General features: G+C 42.2%; 1 protein-coding gene across 13 annotated transcripts in view; it reads left to right on the forward strand.

The window, feature by feature from the left end:
* OBSCN (obscurin, cytoskeletal calmodulin and titin-interacting RhoGEF) overlaps positions 1–22,933 on the forward strand; it is a 762,040-nt gene that overhangs the window by 621,630 nt on the left and 117,477 nt on the right. For 12 of the 13 annotated variants that reach the window (XM_033931804.1, XM_033931805.1, XM_033931808.1 and 9 more), the window contains 11 exons: positions 1,053–1,182; positions 2,327–2,460; positions 4,552–4,664; positions 5,345–5,513; positions 6,822–6,903; positions 8,352–8,552; positions 13,419–13,479; positions 13,614–13,691; positions 15,677–15,849; positions 18,671–18,697; positions 19,331–19,483. In XM_033931804.1, coding sequence (XP_033787695.1) covers positions 1,053–1,182; positions 2,327–2,460; positions 4,552–4,664; positions 5,345–5,513; positions 6,822–6,903; positions 8,352–8,552; positions 13,419–13,479; positions 13,614–13,691; positions 15,677–15,849; positions 18,671–18,697; positions 19,331–19,483 — 1,321 coding nt within the window. The remainder of the gene's footprint in view (positions 1–1,052; positions 1,183–2,326; positions 2,461–4,551; positions 4,665–5,344; positions 5,514–6,821; positions 6,904–8,351; positions 8,553–13,418; positions 13,480–13,613; positions 13,692–15,676; positions 15,850–18,670; positions 18,698–19,330; positions 19,484–22,933) is intronic. The other variant, XM_033931806.1, reaches the window with a different exon arrangement.

Consider the following 22,933-nt stretch of genomic DNA (forward strand, 5'->3'; position numbering starts at 1 on the left):
TCTGTCATTATCAGCCTCCAGAATTCTAATCTTTTCCTAACATTCCTTTGAGTTCATGTTCTGGGAGTGTGCACATTAAGGGCTCCTTTTACAAAACTACACTAAAATGCCGCATGCACTAGCTGCTTCCGCCTCCTTTTAAGCATGCGGTAATTTTTCGGCTAGCGCGCGCTAATCTTGTGCGTTCGCTAAAAACGCTAGCGCACTTTTGTAAAAGGAGCCCTAAAATTTCATTCTTGTTTCTATATTTATTTATTTATGAATCTTGATATACCACCAATTGTAAATACTACTGGATGAGTTTACAAAATAACAGTAATATATTAAAGAGTGAAAAAAAGAAGTACAACTTGTCAAGAGAAAGGGCAAAAAGGTATAAGAATGACAAAAAGGGGAGAGAAGAAAATAAGTGGAACACACAAAAGAAATACTGGAAAAGTTGATGGAGGGGTGTGAAAACTATTGCAGCTCACCTTTAAAAAAAGGGAATTGCCTCGTGCATGTTCATTAGGGCTATTCTGAAAGCCTGACTGGCTGGTAGTCCTCAAGGACAGGGTTTGGAAACACTGGCCTAGACCCAGGGCAGGATTAGCCAATAGGCCAAGTAGGCACATGCCTAGGGCCCGAAATGATCAGGGGGGCCCGATGAAGGAGGGCATCAACATTGTTTTTTCCAAACGGCGATGGGCCCCTCCAGCATTGATCAGCAACACGAGTTCCCCCCCTGATTGGCAACATGCCTCCCCCCCCCCCCCATCGATGGAAAGTAAGACAAGCAAGCAACGCGGGTAAGAAAGGCAACGGGAACTGTAATTGTGCAAGCAGTGCTGCTTGCCCAAAGCTTCCCTTTGACGCAGCTTCCTGTTTCCGCCTGGGCGCATGGTGGGGTGGAGCGGGGCAGGGGGCCCAGCGTACTTGTGTGCCTAGGGTCCCTCGACGAATTAATCCTGCCCTGCCTAGACCACACATCCCCCTTGGCACTGGCTTTGCATCTGTTTTAATTGCTTTTTACATTTCTTTCTCATCTATCAAACCTTGTTTCCTTTTTACAGATGAAAAGGTAGAAAGCCCTGGGAAAGTAGTAGGAATGAAATGGACTGAAGTAGATTTTGATCCATCCACCTTCCAAAAGGAGAAAACCAGTGCCGAGGCTGGGGTTCCAGAATATGATATTCCTATTAGGTAATCAGAAATATATAGAGGGACATTTTTGATACGATGTCTAAATCCGAGTTTAGATGATTTGCGGAACACACTCAAAAATCCAGTAGCAAACATGACCATTTTCAAAATGTAAAAACTTCCATCTTTTTTATTTTGAAAATGGCCATTTCTCAGATGTGCTTGAACCATTTTGGAAAAAAAAAATGTCCAGAAGAAAATTGCGCATAGCAAGCTATGGGGATGTAGGAGGGGCCAACATTTTTTAGCAGATTGACCAAACAGACATCCCAACAGAGCAGTGGAGCACCCTAGAGAGCACTGCAGTGAACTTCACATAAACAGTCCCAGATACACATCTCACATAACCCCTGTATATTCTATTGTGAGCCCCCCTAAAATCCACCCCAAACCTCCTGGACCCATCTGTACACCACATCAATAGCCCTTAGGCCTGCAGGTGTCACCTATATATAGGTACAGTAAGATTTGGGTAGACTTTGGAAGGCTCACTTATTACATTACATTACATTACTTTAGGGATTTCTATTCCGCCATTACCTTGCAGTTCAAGGCGGATTATTCCACCATTATTCCACCATAAGTGTAGTAAGAGTGAGATATGGGCCTGAGCCCCCATATACAGTACTCCCCCGGTCATTCTGCGGTCGGCAATTCACGGTCCCAGTCATTCATGGTATTTTCTGACCGCAAATGACCGGGAAGGAGAGGACGGCAGGACAGGGCAGCCGGAGCGCCGGCGAGTGAAGGAAATCACTTGCGGTATGCTCCGACCGCCTCTTCCTGCACTAAAGTCGGGCCTTACCAATCAGGAGCTGCATGTGATTTCCTTCTCTCAACGGCGCTCCGGCCGCTCTCTCCTGCCTCTCCGGCTGCCCTCTCCTGTCTCCCCCGCTAAAAACCATATTCGCGGTTTTCAAGATTCACGAACACCCGCGAATATCGGGGGAGTACTGTATATTCACTACCCTGCCCACTAGGCTACTCCAAGAACCTGCTTGCTGCTTTGATAGGACTGCCTATAATTCTGAAGCTGTCATACAGGCAGGTATTGTGTTTTTCCAATTCTTGCTATCTGTTTTGAATATTTTGTCTGTTTCATCACTGAGTTTTGCTTACTGTGGGTTTTTTTTTTTGTGGAAAGAACATCACCAGAGGAGGGAGATGACTGGTATCGTAGAAGAGAAGGGACAGGGGATGTCTGGGATGTCCACAGTGAAGTCTATATTGAAACCACAGAAAAAACATGTATTTATCTACAGGATGACAAGACATCACGTATGAAACTCTTGCATGCATCCTCTTCTACGAGGAAATGGAATTCACAAAAGTGCTTTCATGTTTGCCCTTAAGAATATTTTAATTCCTTTGGTTTGCACGTCCCTAAACTCAACGTTACAAAGACAAAAATGCTCTCTTAATGATCTCCTGAGGCAAACATGAAATATTTCATGGTGATAATTTGTTAGCATATTACACAGCTTGAACTTGTGTTAAGTGACAGCATTTATGAGAGGGTGCTGAAAAGTTCTCAGCCCAACCAACTAACTTCCTAAATGCCACTGTAGCTGAAAAGAGTGCTATCTTATTTCATTTTGGCTTGGATTCATGAACCAACGCTGCCGGTAGGCGCCCGTACCGCCATTAAAAATACCAAATGGCGTTTTTAACCGAGATTTCAGGCCCACACCGGTGCCTAGAAAATCGGTGCCGAAATTGCACCTACATAGATGCTTTAGGTCAAAGTAAGTGTGGCCAACTCCAGAAGTGGTGTTAGGCAGCATAAAGTACCTACATAGGTGCAATTCACGTGAAGATAAGTGCCGGAAATGTAGGCCCGGAAAACCCTGACCTATATTTCCATCAGCGAAATTCCTAAATCGGCACCGATGCATGGTTGACATGCAATTGGCGGACGCTTTTAAGGCAGATGCCGATATCGGCGCAAGTTCAAGAATCCAGGCCTAAGTGTCAATTTGCAGAAAGAAAATTCTGTTTTGACATTGTTTCAGATCATAGATGGAACCATATCCACGTCATTCTCTTCTTGGTTGTGCTGAGAACTTTTCAGCACCCCTTCGTAACTAATATCCTGCAAGAAGAATTTGCTGAGAAATGAACGACTTACCTGTAGCCTTCTTTGAGTTATATAGCTGCTCTTCCATGTATAATTGTTTTCCTGGAAGAAATAATAGGCTCATTAATCTAGGGTAGAGGTGCTCCAAACAGTCCTCAGCCTTCTTCTCCATCAAGTTTTCATGAGATATATTTAGTTTACTAATTCAATGTACAGTGTTCCCCCGGTCGTTCGCGGTCCCCGGTCATTCGCTGTATTTTCCGACCGCAAACCACCGACAAGGAGAGGGCAGCGGGAGAGGCAAGAGAGAGCAGTACTTTTAAAACCAACTCCGGGGGACCAGGGCAGGACTGGAGAGAAAGGGGCTAGTCGGGGATAGGTAGGGGGAAGAGCGGCGGAAGCTTTAAATAAGTGGCCTCTGTACCTGCTTCACTTCGGCTGCGGCCTTTGGTCCCGGAGAGCAGAGCGGGCAGAGCTGGTCCCGGAGAGCAGAGCAAGCAGAGCCACGGCGGCAGAAAAAGGAAGAATGAACAGTCTGAGAAGAGCGGGCATTTTAAAATTACATCCGGCGGCGATAGTGGCTCGTGACGGCTGTACTCTGCTGGAGAGCAGAGCACCTTTGCAACTGGCGGCGTCCTGCTAGCAGCGCGCGGCAGCACTGGGGCTGGAGAGCAGGCATAGAGAGCGGATCGCCAAACTACCAACAGCGCTGGATCCAACAGACTAAAATAAAAAGTACGGGGAGCGTGTCAAAGCAGTCTCCCCCATGAAAAACCGTATTCGCGGTTTTTCAAAATTCGCAGGGGTTCCTGGAACGGAACCCCCGCGAATATCAGGGGAATACTGTACTACCCTTCGCTTTAATTAACAGGAGTTTACAAGAAAAAAATTAATCAGAACATAATCAATCCATTATACATCATGACAAAATAAGCAAACATATATACTACAGTAGGTTAACTTACAATTGGGAAGATCCATAAAGTCAAATAACAACCCCCGACTCATACAGACATGCATATTAAAAAAACAAAAACCCCACAAGTCATTAAATAGACTGAACAAGACAGACATTAATTTAAGGATCTGATATATTCTGAAAGAGCCAGGTCTTGAGGTTTTTTCCTAAATACTTAGGGCCTGATTCTATATATAGCACCAAAAATTGGCACCAACTAGAACGGTGCTTAGTGTTGATTCTGTGTTATATAGGCCTGTTGTGTCCCAGCAAATTAACAATTATTCCAATCGGAAAGACTCTATGCAGACCAAAGAATTTTCTTCCTTCATAGGTCCTCCGTATATGCAGGTGACTATAGAAGATGTGCATGTTCAACAAGGAGACACTGCAAGGTTTGATGCAGTGATTGAAGGAAACCCTCTACCTACTATTGCCTGGTATAAGGTAAATAGCAGCCTAAAAAGGCAGCAAAAATATATTGTGCATTCTGTATTTTCCAAAATGCTGATTGATAGAAGCTCAACCATATATTTAAACTCATGCTATAACTCAGTGATGGCAAACACTAGCCCCGAGTACCACGAGCAGGTTTTACATACATCTTCATTGTGAAAGTCTTGAAAACCAGTCCAGACTGGGACATTAGATGAGCAAGTTTCACTGGTTTGTGTTGCCACATCAAATGGGAGGCTTAGCTTTGCTTCTTAAGGATTCTACCTTCACTTTGCCTAGTTGCTCTTCCATATACTGTGGAGGCCTCAGTCCCTAGAAGAATTGGAATCATCTGCCACAACGAATGGCAAATGAAACACAGCTTGATATGAGTTGCAAAGCGTGAAGTCCCCATGGATTTTAGAAACTTTTGGCTGGATCTCTTCTGTCAGAATGGTATTTGCTTGAGGAAGCTAACCTCATCCAGAAAGAGAACGTAATGAAAAGAGCACCAGAGGCCATTGATTTATTGATGGACCTGACACAGGCTGCGCTTTGGTGTCAAATGCCTGCATCAGGGGGGTCTATTAAAAAACAATGATATAATAATAACAACTTAGAAGCACAATGCATTGAAATTAAAGAAGCGTGTTTTAGTGTCATGGCTCTGAAAGGCCCCGTCTTTCTTCCAGGACAACGCATTGCTGAAATACAGTGACAGAATCCAGAACATTAAGGAAGGCACAAAACACTCATTGGTTGTCAGCAATACCCAGCAGCAAGATGGGGGTGTTTACGCCTGTGTTGCCAGAAATGTCGGGGGCGAGGTCTCCTGCAAAGCTGAGCTGGTTATACATGAAGGTAACTATATTCACTGCCTTTAGTGGGTCACGGCGTCAAACCGCGGAGGACAACAGCGCGCCGACAATCCTGTGCTGACATATGAGCGCAGGATAGATGCACACCACGGTTTCCGCCACTTTGAGGCCTTTGGTGCTCTAAGGGGGAGGGACCCCCCCCCACTACACTTAGAAGTCTTCACGCTGCTGTTATAGAGGGGAAACCCCCCACACACTACACTGAAAACTCCCAAAGACTGAAAACAGGAAGGAGAATGGGAGTTTTCAGTGTACTGGGAGGGGTTCCACCCCAAACCCCCCCTCAATGGGAGCGCAAGGACTTCTAAGTGTAGTCAGGGGGTTCCCCCAAACACATACACACACCTCCCCTCAGAGCGTAAAATTGAAGGCCTCAAAGGTGCGGATTTCTCTTGCGCTCAAATGTCAGGGCGGGATTGTTGGCGCACTGTCGTCCTTCACACTTTTGACGGTGTACCCTTTAGTGCAACCGTCAAGATGCTTTATAGGGCATTTTATCAGCTCCTCTGTAATAGAAATTTACTGTTAGTAGAACCAGGTCATTCCATAAGAAATCTGATCTATCAGGGAGTATTCCAGAGATACTGGCAATCACTAAGGGACAGTTTCTGTAATTGGGGGCCCCAAATGATAGACGCCTAAATTTAGGCAACTAGTTCATGTCAATCACACTACACTTAGGGCTCCTTGTACTAAGCTGCGATAGCGGTTTTAGCGTGCGCTAGACCTTAACGCCAGCATTGAGCTGGCGTTAGTTCTAGCCACGTAGTGCGGGTTTAAATCCTGAATGCGCTAAAAACGCTATCGTAGCTTAGTAAAAGGAGCCCTTAGTAAAAGGAGCAGCTTAGTAAAAGGAACTGTATCCTTTTCTCTTATTTTTTTCTGGATACCTTTCTTTTCTGTTTCGACTGCAACAAAATTGGTATGGAACATTATAAATAAAGAGCTCAGTATTAAAAGTGATTTAAATGATAGGAGCTAACCAGCAACATTCAGCGGCACATAACAGGACAGTTCCAATGAATACTACTGCTAAATGGCCAACCCCTAACCAACAAGGTTAGAGGTGGGCCCATCGCAGAATACCGGCTTGAAATGTGTGGAAGTGTTTCTTATCACATGATCTAATAAGACCAAGTTGTTAACTTAGTGGCATAAGAAGATATCCCTCTGATGATAATCCAACAGCTAAGATGAATGAATACTAGCATATCAATGAAATAATATTATGTAGGTCTATCACCCATGGTAACATGATTGTTAATTGACTTTTGTGCTTACATTTCTAAAGAAAAGAAAAATCAAATGACAAAGAAGCAGAGCAACAGAAGAAAAGTACACTCCTTCTATGATGTGGAAGAAGAAATAGGAAGGTAAATAATATTAAAATAATTGTTTTGTAGGTATGGAACCTTTGGTCAGAAAAGCCTATGTTAGCTTAGCAAAGAGGAACAGAATTAAAGACCCATTATAAAGAAACTACATTCTACGAGGGTTCTGCAGAAAGATTTCACGCTCTCATATTTTCACAGGCTCAACCAAAAGCATTCTTTTCTGAGGGCATTAAGAAGTTAGTAGGACACTGGGGAAAAATGTATCGCAAAACAGGGTGATTATGTGGAAGAGTGATGTAGTTTGCTTTTGAGAGATTTGCCCCCTCCTTTACAATGCCGCGCTAGTGTTTTTAGTGCAGGACGCGGCGGTAAGAACTCCGACACTCACTATGAGCATCGGAGTTCTTACCGCCGCAGCGGGTGCTAAAAAATGCTAGAGCAGCTTTGTAAAGAAAGGGTTTAATAAATAGTAATTTTTAAAAATAAAAGTGCAGAAATCTTTTAAAGATCCCTTATACCAGTGGTCTCAAACTCAAACCCTTTGCAGGGCCACATTTTGGATTTGTAGGTACTTGGAGGGCCTCCGAAAAAAATAGTTAATGTCTTATTAAAGAAATGATAATTTTGCATGAGGTAAAACTCTTTATAGTTTATAAATATTTCCTTTTGGCTAAGTCTTAATAATAATATTGCAATTTATAGCTAAAGAGACAAATGATCAAAAAACTTCTATTTTACTTTTGTGAATTATGATAAATATACCGAGGGCCTCAAAATAGTACCTGGCAGGTCGCATGTGGCCCCTGGGCCACGAGTTTGAGACCTCTGCCTTATACATACTGCTCTATCTGCTGGGCGGGTTTTAAAAAAGGTTTGGATAATTTCCTAAAAGAGAAGTCCATAGGCCATTATTGAGATGGCTTGGGGAAATCCACTGTTTGTTCTTAGGATAAACAGCATAAAATCTGTTTTACTACTTGGGATCTAGCTAGGTACTTGGGACCTGGGTTGGCCACTGTAAACAGGATACCGGGCTTGATGGACCTTCGGTCTGTCCCAGAATGGCAATTCTTAAGTTCTTCTCCCCCATCCCATTTCCTGAGTCAGCCTATGCAGTTTCACAAATAGTTAAAGGGGAGACAAATGCAGGCGTTTGGGCTATACAGTGTGTTTTTAGAACTAATGCACCCTCTCCCCTGCAGTTCTGAAATCATGGAGAAAATACTTTGTAAAGATGTTTTCCAGATTTTAAACGTCTGTGGAGCTCTATTTTAATGTTACCCATCTCAGAACCTTTTAATTACCCTTTAAAAGTGCAGTTAGATTCAAGAGGCATAAGCTTTGTGTTACTGTTCCATCACAACTTAGCTGCATGGCTGAGCATAGCAGTTCATTGGTTCTTTGGTCTTTAGGGATGAGCATCCTATCCCTTGCTTTTGGAAAATGCTAAATATAAAGAATATCCGTGTTGTTTTCAATTTGTGCAGAGGTTCTTTTGGCTTTTTGAAGAGGGTAGTGCACAAGGGAAACAAAGCGGCCTGTGCTGCCAAGTTTATACCTCTACGAAGCAAAACAAGGTCCCATGCCTATCGAGAGCGGGACATCCTGACAAGAATAAGTCACGAGAAAATTACCCGACTGCTGGATACTTTTGAAACAAAGAAAACAGTAGTCTTAATCCTGGAGCTGTATCCTTTTCTCTTACTTTTTTTTCTGGATACCTTTTTTTTCTGTTTCGAGTGCAACAAAATTTGTATGGAACATTATAAATAAAGAGCTCGGTATTAAAAGTGATTTAAATGATAGGAGCTAGCCAGCAACATTCAGCGGCACATAACAGGACAGTGCCAATGAATACTGCCGCTAAATGGCCAACCCCTAACCGACAAGGTTAGAGGTGGGCTGGTGGCAGAGATATTCAGGATGGTAATCAGCTGGGCTAGTGCATAAAGGGTCCCTTTTATCAAGCTGCGCTAGAGGGTTTTAGTGCGAGCCAGTGCGGTACGTGATCTGATGCTCATAGAATTCCTATGCGCAGCTTGATAAAAGTGGGGGAAAGTTAGGACAGAAAAATAGCTGTTCTAACTTTATGCACCAAGTTCAACTGAGCACCAGTTTGAATATTGGCTCCCCTCCCACCTCCCAAAACTGCCCAAGCCTCTCCTCAGTCACCTCCGTAGGCCCTGGAGAGGTCCCTGATAGTCTAGGGCAGGGGTAGGCAATTCCAGTCCTCAAGAGCCAGGACCAGGTCAGGTTTTCAGGATATCCACAACAAATGCATATTCATACATATTCATTGTGGATATCCTGAAAACCTGACCAGGCTCTGGCTCTCGAGGACCAGAATTGCCTACCCCTTGTCTAGGGGAAAATCAGGCAAAACCAATGCCCACTTCTCTTGCCTAGCACCAGCCTGTAGTTCAAAATGGCTGCCATGACTTCTAATGGCAGCCTCATGATATTTCAAATACTGTGAGCACTTCAGGTACCACATTACTTTAAGAACTGTTCTGTTGCTAGAGGTCACAGCACTGCTTTGACCGAGTAAATAGAGTTTTAGATTGAGGAAGAGCACTAGATGTGATGTATTTAGATTTTAACAAAGCCTTTGACATGCTTCTACAGATGACCAATTAATAAACTGAATGCCCTTGGTATGGGCCTTCAAATGACTGACAGTGTTAGGAATTGGTGGAGTGGAAGGCAACAGAAGGCAGTGGTAAATGGCGCTCACTCTAAGGAAAGGGATGTTACCAGTGGTGTGCTATGAGGTTTGGTTCTTGAGATGTTCTTTTTAATATTTCTGTTAGAGATATTGCTGAAGGGCTATCTGGTTTGCCTCCTTGCAGGTGATACCAAAATCCATTATATTCTATGGACGCGCTAGCGTTTATCGTGTGCTAATTCGGCTAGAGCGCCTTAGTAAAAGATACAGGTCTCAGAAATGAAAGTTTCCACTGGTCAACAAGCATTTTGCTCCTGAAGTTCTGTCACCTGTACCTTAACAAGTGCCACATGATGACTCTAAATCTGAAAACAGTTTTCGTCTATCACATCCTGCTTTTAAGTTATGCATCAGTTTGTGTTGATATCATTTTCGTCTTAACGCTACTGCGAAGCCTCGGTATTTTACTCTTTCTGTAACACAATATTGCATTTTAGGACAGTTCATTGATCACATGTACCAGTAACTTGAAAGTTTATACTAAAAGGTGATTGTGCTGCTTTTTCTACCCGTGAATTTTTATATTTTAAAATTTTTTGTCTAACATATTATAATTATTATGAACAGACAAGGTTGTGTTAAACATCCGGATAATTTCTGTTATGTCTGCGGACAATTTACTGCACAACATCAGTGACTTCAAAGTGCATACAAGCATTATTTGGGCTGTAAAGTTGGTGGGCACCTCATGTGTGCTGCACTGTCTGCTATTCCGGATTAACACAGTGGCTGAATGGGAAATGGAAGAAGATGCCTTTCGCTGTACCCATGGTGCGGCGTGAACCAACAAATCATCACTCAGACTGTTATTTTTGCATGACAAAGTTTTCCTGATTCACAAAGAGGAATAAATCAAAAATTGTGTATCCTGATTGCCCGTCAGCAATTAAACCTGTTCCTCATGACTCGGAGAATCCAGTTCCAATTCCTCCTTCCTCATCTGCAGCACAATATGCCGAAAGTTCAGATGAAGAATGTACCTCTGCTGCTGTGGAGGAGTTATATGAACCTGAAGTGGATAAAAACAACCTCACCTGCTAACTCAAGAAGATCTTAATGATCTGGTTAGAGGCTTGTCACTGTCAAAGGAGAAAGCAGAACTGTTGGGCTTCAAGGCTGAAGCAATGGAATCTTTTAAGGCAGGACACCAAAATATCTTTATTCCATGATCGTCACACCATCCTGGCTTCCTTTTACCAAATGGAAGGAAACATTTGTTTTTGTACTGATATTAATGGTCTCATGCATGAACTGGAATATGAACATGTTTCTGACGAATGGAGACTATTCATTGATTCAAGCAAAGCAAGCCTTAAAGCGGTACTTTTACACAATGGGAACAAGAAGCCATTTGTTCCTGTTGCTCATGCAGTTGAGATAAAGGAAACGTATGAGTCGATGGAGATACTTTTAAAACTCACACACTATGCAGATCACCAGTGGAACCTCTGTGGTGATCTCAAAGTTGTGTCACTCCTTCTGGGTCTGCCAGGGGTACACCAAATACACGTGCTTCTTGTGTCTTTGGAACAGTTGTGTTGATGCCAACCACTACAGGTTTAAAAGTTGGGGGAGGGGCAGTGCTTAGATGGAGCTGAAAGTTAGATGATCTGCTGCATTCCGTTGAAGGAGTAGTGGGATGGATAGTCCCAGCTGTAATGGCTGGGTTGCTTCCTGGGGGGATAGGGAAGTAAGAGGAGCTGGTGGATGGATCCTGAACCTGTGAAGGTGTGTAGCTCCAGAGGTGCTGCTGGTATGGTAGTGTTCCCAGTTGCAGGACTCTTGGTGCCTGTGGTGGTGTGCGGAGTGTAAGGAGAAAGCATGATCTCCTTTGCGAGGGCTGTTCTCTCTGTGCTATCTGCTGTGTCCCTTATTTGCTGTCCAGGGTAAAGTCAACTGTGCTCCTTCCACTGTCCGTGGTGCTAATAAGAGACTGCAGTTTCCATGGAGCCTTTCCTCTGCTGCTCTGTGCTGGTGTGTGGTAGGTACAGCTTCGGCACAGGGGAGGGCCCCTGGTTGAGCTCCTATGCCGGCAGGGATTCCTGACTGTCTCTGCTTCAGGGGGCATGGTCAGGAGAGCAACATCAGCACTGACATGGTGGGTAAGTCCCAGAGGATGTTTCCTGGCTCTGATTTGAGCCTTCATGATTAAACTGTTCTTGGATTGGCTACAGCAGCTGCCTGTCATGGCCAACAGTCAAAGCTTGCAGTATGGGCAGGCATGAAAGTGTGGCCCCGGAGTAGAGCATGAAGGCTTTCTTCTATTTTTCCCTGACTCATTAAATGGAGGTTAAACAGGGGAGCATGTGCCTATGAAAGGTGAATACTTTCCCATAAGCATTCTATGATGACTGCCGACTCGATGGCCGAGTCGGAGCAACCTCGGAGCTCTCTTCCTTACCTACAGGGTAGTGGCGGCTGAGAACCAGGAAGAGGCAGCTGTTCATAGAGGCCTCGCGGTAAACCTCGCCCACCACCGCGGAAGAGAACCTCAGCCTAAAAACAAGCCTTGGTCAGTATAAAACCGGCAACCGGAGAGAGGCCAGGCCAATGCATGACCAGCCCTCTGAACCGCTGGTGCCTAACAGTCGCACTCCTGCCGTGCAGCCATCCTCTCTCTACCAGGAGAGAAGCAACGACACATGTGCTCGATACCGCTGCATGTGCGCTTGATGCGCTGACCACAGAGCAAAGCAGGAAGGGGTCCGATAACGCACTCAGTTCCAGTCTCAACCGCCCATTCAGACAGGCCTTCTCCCAGCCGGCCCTACCCCAAAGCAGCGCTAGCGGACCACTGGAAAGCGGCACCGCCAAGATGGAGCTGCTTTCCTGGAGGGAGGAACCATCCTGCCGGACAATCAGAAAACCTCCATCAACCCTTACACGCCGAATGCCGAGGCCCCCCCCCCCACCGGAGGAAACCAGGCCTCCCCAACCGCCTACCGTGCCCTGCCTCGCGCTCCTTTCCCTGCAGCCACAGCAGGTTCGGTTCTCAGTCTCAAAGCTCTGTACTGCCCCTAAGCTGTTTTACAAAGCCGGATCCCGGAGCCAGCACACCAAAGTAAGGAGGAGCAGGCCGGATTCCTTAGGTGGTAGGGTATCCTGTTAAAAAACGCCGTGACGCTCCCATGGCGAAGGCCGAACTGCAGCTTCCGCTACAGTTTGTGTCGCCTCCCCTCGCTCACTCCACCTCCTTTTCTATATCCCTGACCCTGATTGGCCCCCCTCCTGGCCCTATTTCTCTCTACCCCAAATTTACCCCTCCCACTCCCTACTTCCCTTTCCCCCCTAGGCAAAGGCCTCAGCCCTTTTATCACCGCTGCCCCCTATATGGTGGGGCGCTTGCCCTTAGCATTAGTTTTTGCATTCCGTCACCTGCATATATACTTGTATAACATAATCAACAAATAACCAATAAATACACTCGCACTAATTTGTGCAACAAGTATTTGGCCGCAGCTTTATTAATTGTTTACATCATCTTTAACTCACAATTCAATCCAAATAAAACATCAAATACCCCATAGAAACATGATGGCCCATCCGCAGTAGCTATTATCTCTTCCTCTCTCTAAGAGATCCCATGTGACTATCCCAGGTTTTCTTGAAATCAGACAGTCTCTGTCTCCACCACCTCTACCGGGAGACTGTTCCACGTAAAAGTATTTCCTTAGCTTGCTCCTGAGCCTATCACCTAAGAATATTATATTTCCTTGGAAACATCATCCTTCCATCCACATGCACTGTCTCCACCAACGTGAGTGTTTTATTCATTGTGATTTGTTCAATGGTAATGCAAGATCTTAGCTTTCCTGAATGATTACCGCAGATGTTCTAGTGAGGAACTGTTGGACCGTCTTCTGAAGAAAGGCACAGCCACTGAAACAGAGGTAAGACTTTAAAAGAAGTTTTGTGTTGAAAAACAAATGACCACCTGGTGTAATTAAAGCAGAATTCCAATGGCACCATATCAACAAAAAGTTATATGCAATATCTTTTGACATATAAATATATTAATTCTCAGGTGAAACTATATATACAGCAAATTGTAGAAGGTGTTGAATATCTTCACGATAAGAACATTCTCCACTTGGACATAAAGGTAACTTCTGTAGAAGATTCATAGTCTCTTACCTGTAGCATGCCTGCTAACTGTTAAGCCCTGAAAGATGGTATATAACTACTACTACCTATCATTTCTATGGCACTGCAACACTGTACATTTAACATGTAAGAGACAATCCCTGATCAATAGAGCTTATAATTTAATTAAAGCAGAACAAATAGGGGTTAGGGAATTTCTCACAGAGGGAATAGGTACTTTACAAGTGAGTGGGCATTAGGAGTTAAAAGCAGCCTAAAAAAAAGTAGGCTTTTAACCTAGATTGGAACACTGCCAGAGATGAAGCTTGACATACAGACTAGAGAGTTGCGCGGGGACAGAAATCCCACCCATCCCCGCCAGAATCCTGCCTGCGTCCCCATCCGTGCTCGCCAGAATTCTGCCCATCCCCGCCCGTTCCCACCAGGATCTCCTCTGTCCCCACCCGTCCCCGCCAGGAATCCCGTCGGCTCCCCCATAAAAATTACCTGTCCCCATAAAAAGCAACAACTACTTCTGACAGTTTTGATTTTAGTTTTAATTGAGTTTTACAGAAAATTCAAAACATAAGAACATAAGCAATGCCTCTGCTGGGTCAGACCAGAGGTCCATCATATTCAGCAGTCCGCTCATGTGGTGGCCCATCAGGTCCAGGACCTGCATATTAATCCTCTATCTATACCCTTCAATCCCCTTTTCTTTCAGGAAAACATCTAATCCTTTCTTGAAACCCAATACCGTATTCTGTCCTACTACGTCTTGTAGTCTTCAAAAGTTTGAAGAATCTGTCCCTCTCCACTTTCTCAGACATCTGCCAGAAGAGGCATAAAAACAATACCCTTTCTCCATCCCTCTCCCCAGTCGGGCAGGGTTGGCATATCAACAAAATGCTGTCCCAAAGAAGTAGATTTTAAGCAGAATTTGATGAACAGGAAGGTCTCATACCAAGGCTCACTACTGGGAGAGCTCTGCACATCCGCCAATCTGAGAGCACTTCTATAAGGAAGTGCTCATGATTGGCCATCAAGCTCCAGCTCTGTCTCCCTGATTGGTGGATGTACAGAGCTTTCCCATGTGAGTAGCAAACAGCAGCTGGTGCACTGAGGGATCAAAGAAGCTTAGAGGGAGCATTGGAACAAAGGTAGGCTGGCTTTTCCATGGGAACCCTGGAGAACCAGCGTCCATCCCATGAGAATCCCGTGGACCTAGGGTGGATCCCCGTGGGAGTCCCATGGACCATAATCCCCATGCAGACCTCTAGTACAGACTTAGGTAATCTGTTCTAGGCATATCAAGATAACTATAAACTCGACGCTTGCTAAGTGGACAGTGTGATGACACTGGTATATACAGTGCTTTAGGGGACATAGTGCTTCTCATAATAGCATTTTTAGTAGAATATACTAACATTGAATGATATGTACTTCTGGGTCTGGGATCCGGCATGTAACTGCAAATCCCCATGTAGTTCAGGTATAGTGGAGAAGGATGCTGTACTGTTTCGGTGACACAAATGGCAGAGGATGGAAGTGCCAATAGGAGTGTTTCTTTGTGCATATTATGTCACCAGTCTGAACTCTGGCTTTAGCACCCAGACATCTAGCGATGTTACTGGCAAAAGCCTTAGACGATACTGCCTAATCTGAGAAGCCAGTCAGTGCCACAAGATGGCTGCTGTTCTTCACTCAAAGACAGCAGTGGCACACTCAAGGAACAAGGGGTGATTGTCCATAATGTCTGTTACTGATAGGACAGGTATACAGTTCATTTTAACAACGCATGATTTCTCCATATTATGGTTTTCTGTTAGCAATAATAATTTAATTGCCTATTTATGAAAATAGTTGTGTCAGAAGAGTGTTATGTATTTAAAATAGTATATCTCAGTGCTTCTTGGCTTGCACATGCAACCAGAAGGGACTGGCTTTTATGCTATGCCAGGGTGTATTTTAAGAATTCTCTAATAAGCTTTTCTATGTAAATAGCCTCCTAACATATTGGTGGTGCATCCGGACAAAGAAGACATTAAAATCTGTGACTTTGGCTTTGCCCAAGAGCTGAGTGCATCTGAGCTGCAGTACAGCATATACGGCTCTCCTGAGTTTGTCTCCCCGGAAATCGTCTCCCAGTCACCGGTTTCAAAGGCGTCTGATATCTGGTAAAAGCAGTTTTAAAATGGAAAGCTTTAAACATCATTTAGGGCTCCTTTTACAAAGCCGTGGTAGTGGCGGCTGCTGTGGTAATTGCTCCGACACCCATAGAGATTTAATGGGCATCAGAGTGTTTGCTACTTGGCAGCCACTATCACAGCTTTGTAAAAGGAGGGGGGGGGGGTATTTATCTGCAGTAGCTTGATGTACCACACATTGCAGAAATTGCAGCAATGCGGGGTTTTTTTGCTTTAGTCTCCATCCAGCTATGGTAGTTCTCTTTACACCACACAACCAGTGTTTGACCTAAATGTTCCTAACTTGAGCTCTAGGTTAGACCATCATCTCATCCATTACCACAAGAAGCAAAAAAAAAAAAAAAAAAAAAGTGATTTGTTTATGTTTAGAAATGGGCGGTGGGAGGTAAGGGGGCAAGGGGAAGCTGTTGCAGTTGGCATTTGAAGGCCAAGGATAAGGGGACATCTGGGGGGGGCTCTTTACAAAAGGGCACCAGTAGAACAATGGGGGCGATTATAAAGTGGATGCTTGCATGAAGGCACCATGTATGAAAATGACCAGTACACTAACATAGACATGCAGAACAAATGTGTGTCTGCCACTGGAGTATCTAGATGGCTGATTTAGGGTGGCACAAAATTTTGTCTCCACCCAGGGTGCCCCCAAAACACTAAAAACAGAAATTCCTGAGCTGACAAGAATCCCCAAAGCCTCAACCACCAAAGACCTCCTCTCAGCTGCACATTAAACATAATGTCACTCATCCACAAACGGTAAACTGTACAGCATTTAAATATAAGTATCTCTATAACACATATGGTATAAAAAGAATATTTATCCAAGGAGGAGAAGCCTCAGGGATCTCAAGTATCCTCACGGACTCAAACATGCCTCCTCAAGGGCAGAAAAACCTCCTTTTCTCATATTTACTGAATCGCCGTTAATTTCTACAAAACAATTGCCTGAGATTCTGGACTGTGCCCTGAGGCTTTTCCTCCTTAGATAAATATTCTTTTTAAATCATATGTGTTGTGGAGATGCTCAGTTTCCACTCATGTGCAAAACTGAGCATGCATGGGTACTGGCGGGCAGTGGATGGAAGGGGCAGAGAGAGGACAGATGCTGTATGAAAAGAAGACAGTGAAGAGAAGATGATTAAAGCAGAAACAACAAAAGGTAGAACAAATATTTTGTGTTGCTTTAGAATAAAGTAGTATTGTAACTGTATTAATAAAAGTTTATAAACAGGAAATGGAAATAAGGCAATCTTTTTATTGGACTAAACCCCCTGCCTCAGGATAGGACAGGATACCTTAATAGCAGTATACTGTCCTGACCTGAAGAAGGAGGATTCGGCCTCTGAATGAAAGCTAACTGAAAAGTGGATTAGTCCAATAAAATGATATTTTCTTATTTTCCTTTATTTGTTTTATTTGTGTTTGTTAATTTGTAAAGTGATGATTGCTATTTCTCAGTTTTTTTCCAAATTTACATCTGCTATCTTAAAGTGTTTTATTTAAAAAGTATAAATTGAAACATTAGCTTTGGGAAATAATTGCAGATGTCTTTGTACAGTATTCAGTACAAAATATGAAGCTTCTTTTCAGGTTTTGTATTTCACTATGGGCTCCTTTTACTAAGGTGCGCTAGGGTTTTAACGCACGGAATAGCACGCGCTACATTGCCGCGCACACTAGACCTTAACGCCAGCATTGAGCTGGCGTTAGTTCTAGAAGCGTAGCGCGTGGTGTAGCACGCGGTAATTTCCTGCATGTGCTAAAAACGCTAGTGTACCTTAGTAAAAGGAGCCCTATGTGCCTGGTAGTGGAGAGCATTGTGTTGCTATTGCTCAGATAATATGAAAATCAGAATATTTTTTTTGTATGGTGACTTCCAAAGAGAGATGTTCTAATTTTGATCTGCATGTTGTGGGGAGGTAGAATATCACCTCTCATATAACTAATTTTATTATGGTGTGTTAAACTGAGCTTTTCTTTTGCTTTCTTTGTCATTTTGCTTTTTTTGTGTTTTTGCTGAAAAGCAGTTAAAGTATGTGTGGTGAGAAACATGGTTCTTTGAGGTTGTCTGGCAGGATCTATTGTTTTGCTTTAAACATGGGTGACCTGGGCCTAAAAGGAGTGGTACGCCAGGCTCTGCTGTCATTTACTGTGTTACTGAAGCTACTATCCTCTGAGAAGCTGCTGCTATAGGCAGCTGGCCAGTCTTGCCTAATAGCAGGGCAGCCCTTGCCCCACTTCTGTTTTGGATGCCGGAGGGGGGGGGGGACAGCTCATCCCTCACCTCAGGCAGCAGATTGCCTTGAGTTGCCCCTGGGTGCTATGTTACTGAAGCTACTACCCTTTATGAAGCTACTGCTATAGGCAGCTGGCTAGTCTTGCCTAATTGCCTAATAGTTGGGGCAGCCCTTACCCCAGCCTTATTTTGAATGCTCGGTGGGGGGGAGCTCATCCTTCACCTCTGGCAGCAGATTGCCTTGAGTTGCCTCTGGGTCACCTGATGCCATTATTCAAGATGGCAGCACTGTAGCAAGAACAAGTGGGGATTTTTTCTGCCCCCTTGAGCATTTGGAGAGTTCATGGTATTTCAGGCTTGAGGAGGCTCTCCCACTTTGTGGACAACAAGAGGGATTATGGGGGCAGGGTCAGCACTGATTTATACATTGTGCCTCAGACCAACTAATCTGCCAAGGATTTAACTGAATAAATTTTGCGTCAACATTAGAACATAAAACAGAAGATGATGGTGGAGAGCATCTCATTTTACTAACAATCTTGTGTCCCTTTTCTCTAGGGCTCTTGGAGTCATCAGCTACTTAAGGTAAGGAAATCAACATCCATTTGCCCTTGTGTTAGAAGTTCAAATACAGAGTCATCTTTGGATAAATTTTGTGTAGGTTGGACAAGCCTGTCTTAGTGTTTATGTATAAGGGGTCATAAACATGAACAAAGTATGGGAAGGTCATGGGTTTGTCTCTGAGATGCACGCAAAACTTAGAGTGCAATAAGTTACACATATCTCAGGGCACACTTAGGCACACAAATGGTGACTTATGCTAGCATTCCATAATGGCATCTTAGTGCCAAGATACCACTATAGAATTGGCACTCAGTGCATGGCACTGGGGCACCTAAATCTTGGCGCCAATTTAAAAAAATTGCCACCATAACCTTTAGATCAGTGGTTCCCAACCCTGTCCTGGAGGACCACCAGGCCAATCGGGTTTTCAGGATAGCCCTAATGAATATGCATAGAGCAGATTTGCATGCCTCTCACTTCTATTATATGCAAATCTCTCTCATGCATATTCATTAGGGCTAGCCTGAAAACCTGATTGGCCTGGTGGTCCTCCAGGACAGGTTTGGGAACCACTGCTTTAGATAATAGAGCCTGTGACTATAACACCACAGTTAACCTATTGGGTCTTGTTTCTTTCTTCCTTAATAATCTCAGTCTGACCTGCACTTCCCCATTTGCTGGAGAAAATGACAGAGCGACCCTCCTCAATGTGCAGCGAGGGAAGATCTCCTGGGATAACCCTGATTTTGTTAAACTAAGTGAAGGTGCCCAAGACTTTGTGAAAAAGATCGTACAGCTGTCTCCTGAGTGAGTGTATTATAATTTTATAACTCCAAATGCTGATGTTACAATGTCATGTTATGGCAAGGGGGCAAGTTTTAAAGAGTGGATGACAAAGATTGTAGAACTTTGCAGCGCACGAAAATGGCTGGGTAGAGGATTAGCTCTGTTGTGACAGGCAAATTTTATTAAGATTTTGGCAGTTAAAATTAAAGAAAAGTGAAGGAAAAGAGAGAATTGAAGTAAGAAATGGCTTCGGGTAAAACTAGTAAAAGTAATCCGGTGAATTCAGGAGCAGGAAGTAAAAAAAGAACAAAAATTGATTCGGTATCCCCGACAGCGGTCCCGTTGCCTCAGGAAGAAATTGATAACAGTGATTTGATGAATGAACTTCAGAAAATTAAAGAAATAGTAAGTGATAACGCTAAAAATATAAAAGATGTGAAGAAGGAAATAGAGAGTCTGACAAATAGAATGCAGGCAGTTGACTTCAAAATTGAGCAGTTAGAAAAGCATGCTGAGAAATCTGAGGCAGAGATGCTGGTGTGTAAAAAAGATCACAGAGAAATAGAGGCGTTGAAAAAGGATTTTGAAGACTTATCAAATCGTGAAAGAAGGAATAATTTGCGTCTGATTGGGATACCTGAGGGGATTGAGCAGAATGATCCTATTCAATTTGTGACTAATTTTATCCCAAAGATCTTGCCATTTAAAAGTTCTTTTCCTTTGGAGATAGAAAGAGCACATCGGATACCGATGAAAAGATCAAATAGTCAGAAGGGTCCCCGTCCAATAATCTTTAAACTGCTAAGACATCAGCAGGTGGTAGAGATTATAAAACTGGCTAAAACAAACAAGGATCTTAAATGCCAGGATTCTAAGATCTTTATAGTACCTGACTTTGCAAAAGCTACTGCCTACAGAAGAAAACAGCTTTTGGATTTAAGACCTAAACTGAGAGCAATGGGAGCAAGATATGGATTGATATACCCTGCTATTATGAGGGTAACTTATGAGAATAAAACTTATAATTTTGAAGAAGCAGGCAAATTACAGGAATTTCTAGATCAATATAATTTGCCTATGGTTTCATGAAAGTATTTAGAAAATGTAATAAATAATATACTTAGATTATTTTTGGTTTATATTTTTGAGTGAAAATGGAAAGATATTTTATAAAGAAGGAAAAAGTGGAAAAAAAAAATAGAAAAGGAGAAAAATATTTTCTAGAAAATTGTTGTAGTTAAATTTAAGGGGGATCAACATTTCAAACAAGATTTAAAGAATAGAAATGGAAATTTTAAAGAGACAATAAGAAAAGAAGATTTTGACAAGGTAAGAAGAGGGATGGAGCATATAGGAAGTGAAAAAAATATGAGGAACGATTATAAGATTTAGATGGTTTCTTAATATGAGTTTATAATTTGCATTTGAGCGTGACTGAGATAATAATATGAGGACACAAATGCTGCATTGGAGAAATGTGGGAACTTAGAATATAATAAGATGAAAAATACAAAAGACTATTGATGTAAAGAGAAGAAGATGTGAAGATAGACTGATGGAAATGACTTGAGCATTATTTAGATTTACAATTTGCATCTGAAATTGACTGAGATATAAGGATGATGTTGCAAAAATACTTTATTGGAGAAAGATGAAATAGCAATCTGCAAGAAGATGGAATAAGAGACTGAAGCAGCAGGATGAAGATGTACAAGTGTTAGAGTTGTGCAGAATGGAGAATAGACTGTAATAGATTGAAGATGCAATGAAAATTAATGAGAGTTTTAAAAAATATGAGGTCTGCTTGGTTGAAATGTTTAATCCTTCTTTTGATGTAAGGATAAAAAAAAAAATGAATATTATAGGATGGAGTGATGTATGTTCCATTGAAGTTGTGAGAAACTTAGGTTATACAAAAAAAAAAAATAAATAAATAAAATAATAATATTAATCTTGGGGGGGTATATATTGTAAGAAATGGTTTCCGAAATATTGGGTATATACTTTTATAAATATATTAGAGGTATAGGATGGAAGAATGTTTGAAAATTTGAATGAGAGGGGAAGTATATAATAAAGAATTATAGTAAATATGGGTATTTAGGGTATTGAAGAATGGATTGACTGCAGGAGAATTTAGTGTTGGTTGTTTGAAAGATTAGAGAAAGAAAAATGAGTATGTTATTGCCTGTGGGGAGTTTATTTTTGCTCAGTAATATGTGTGTTTCGAAGTTTGCATTTGTGTTAGGGGAGGGGAGGGTGGGGGATGGGAATAGGGGGGATGGGGAAAGAGGGGAGTGGGGGAGACTCATATATTGGTTTAAGGAAAAAGAAAAAATGTATATTTTATGTTTGAGTGGATTATATATGTATTTTATATTTTATTTGTAAAATGGGTTTAAAATTTTTTTCTTTGAATGTAAATGGCCTTAATCACCCTATAAAAAGGAAAAAGGTATTGGAATATATTAAACAACAAAATATAGATATATGTTTCTTGCAAGAGACACATTTGTCTGGAACAGAGTCTATGAAGCTGACAGATAAGTGGATAAAACAATGTTTATTTGCACCAGCGGTAAAAAAGAAGGCAGGAGTTGCAATATTGATTAATAAAAAATGTCCAGCAACATTTAATATGGTTAAGGCAGATCCTCAAGGAAGGTGGTTACTTGTTGACATGAGCATGGGCAGTAATACAATGGCGTTACTAAATATATATGCACCTAATTCGATTCAAAGTGAATTCTTTAAATCTCTACAACAATTAGTTTTACCACTGGCTACTACTAATTTAGTGGTGGCTGGGGATTTCAATGCTGTTATAGATCCAATAATGGATAAAAAGCCTAGTAGAATAATGAAATCAATGGGATTAGATAATTTGGTACAAGTATGTAATTTAAAAGATATATGGCGTATTCTTCATTTTAATGATCGGGAATTTACATTTTGTTCACATGTTCATCAATCGTTCTCAAGAATTGATTATATTTTTGTTTTAGATCAGATGGTACAGCAAGTTATAAAAGCTAACATAGAACCAATAGTAATATCTGATCATGGTGGTATATGGATAGAAGTTAATTTAATAGATCCAGATAATTCCAAACCTGTATGGAGGTTTGATAATACATTGCTTGCTGATTCTAAATTTTGCACAGAATTTCAAAATAAAATAAATGAATATTTTAGACTTAATGATTTAGAGGAAATTTCGATTGGAATTTTATGGGATGCTTTCAAAGCAACTATGAGAGGACAAATTATATCATATTCTGCATATAAAAAGAAACTGTTAAGAAAACAATATGTGAATTTGGAAAAAGAAATTAAGAATTTGGAATTAAAATTGGTTAATAAATGGGAACAGGAGACATTTCAAATATTGTTAAAAAAAATGTGAATATAATGAAATTTCCTCTGGATTAGTAAGGAAAGATATTTTTGCTCAGCAGGTGGTGTATTATG

Source organism: Geotrypetes seraphini, chromosome 2 (assembly GCF_902459505.1).
Source record: "Geotrypetes seraphini chromosome 2, aGeoSer1.1, whole genome shotgun sequence".
NCBI classification, from domain to species: Eukaryota; Metazoa; Chordata; class Amphibia; order Gymnophiona; family Dermophiidae; genus Geotrypetes; species Geotrypetes seraphini.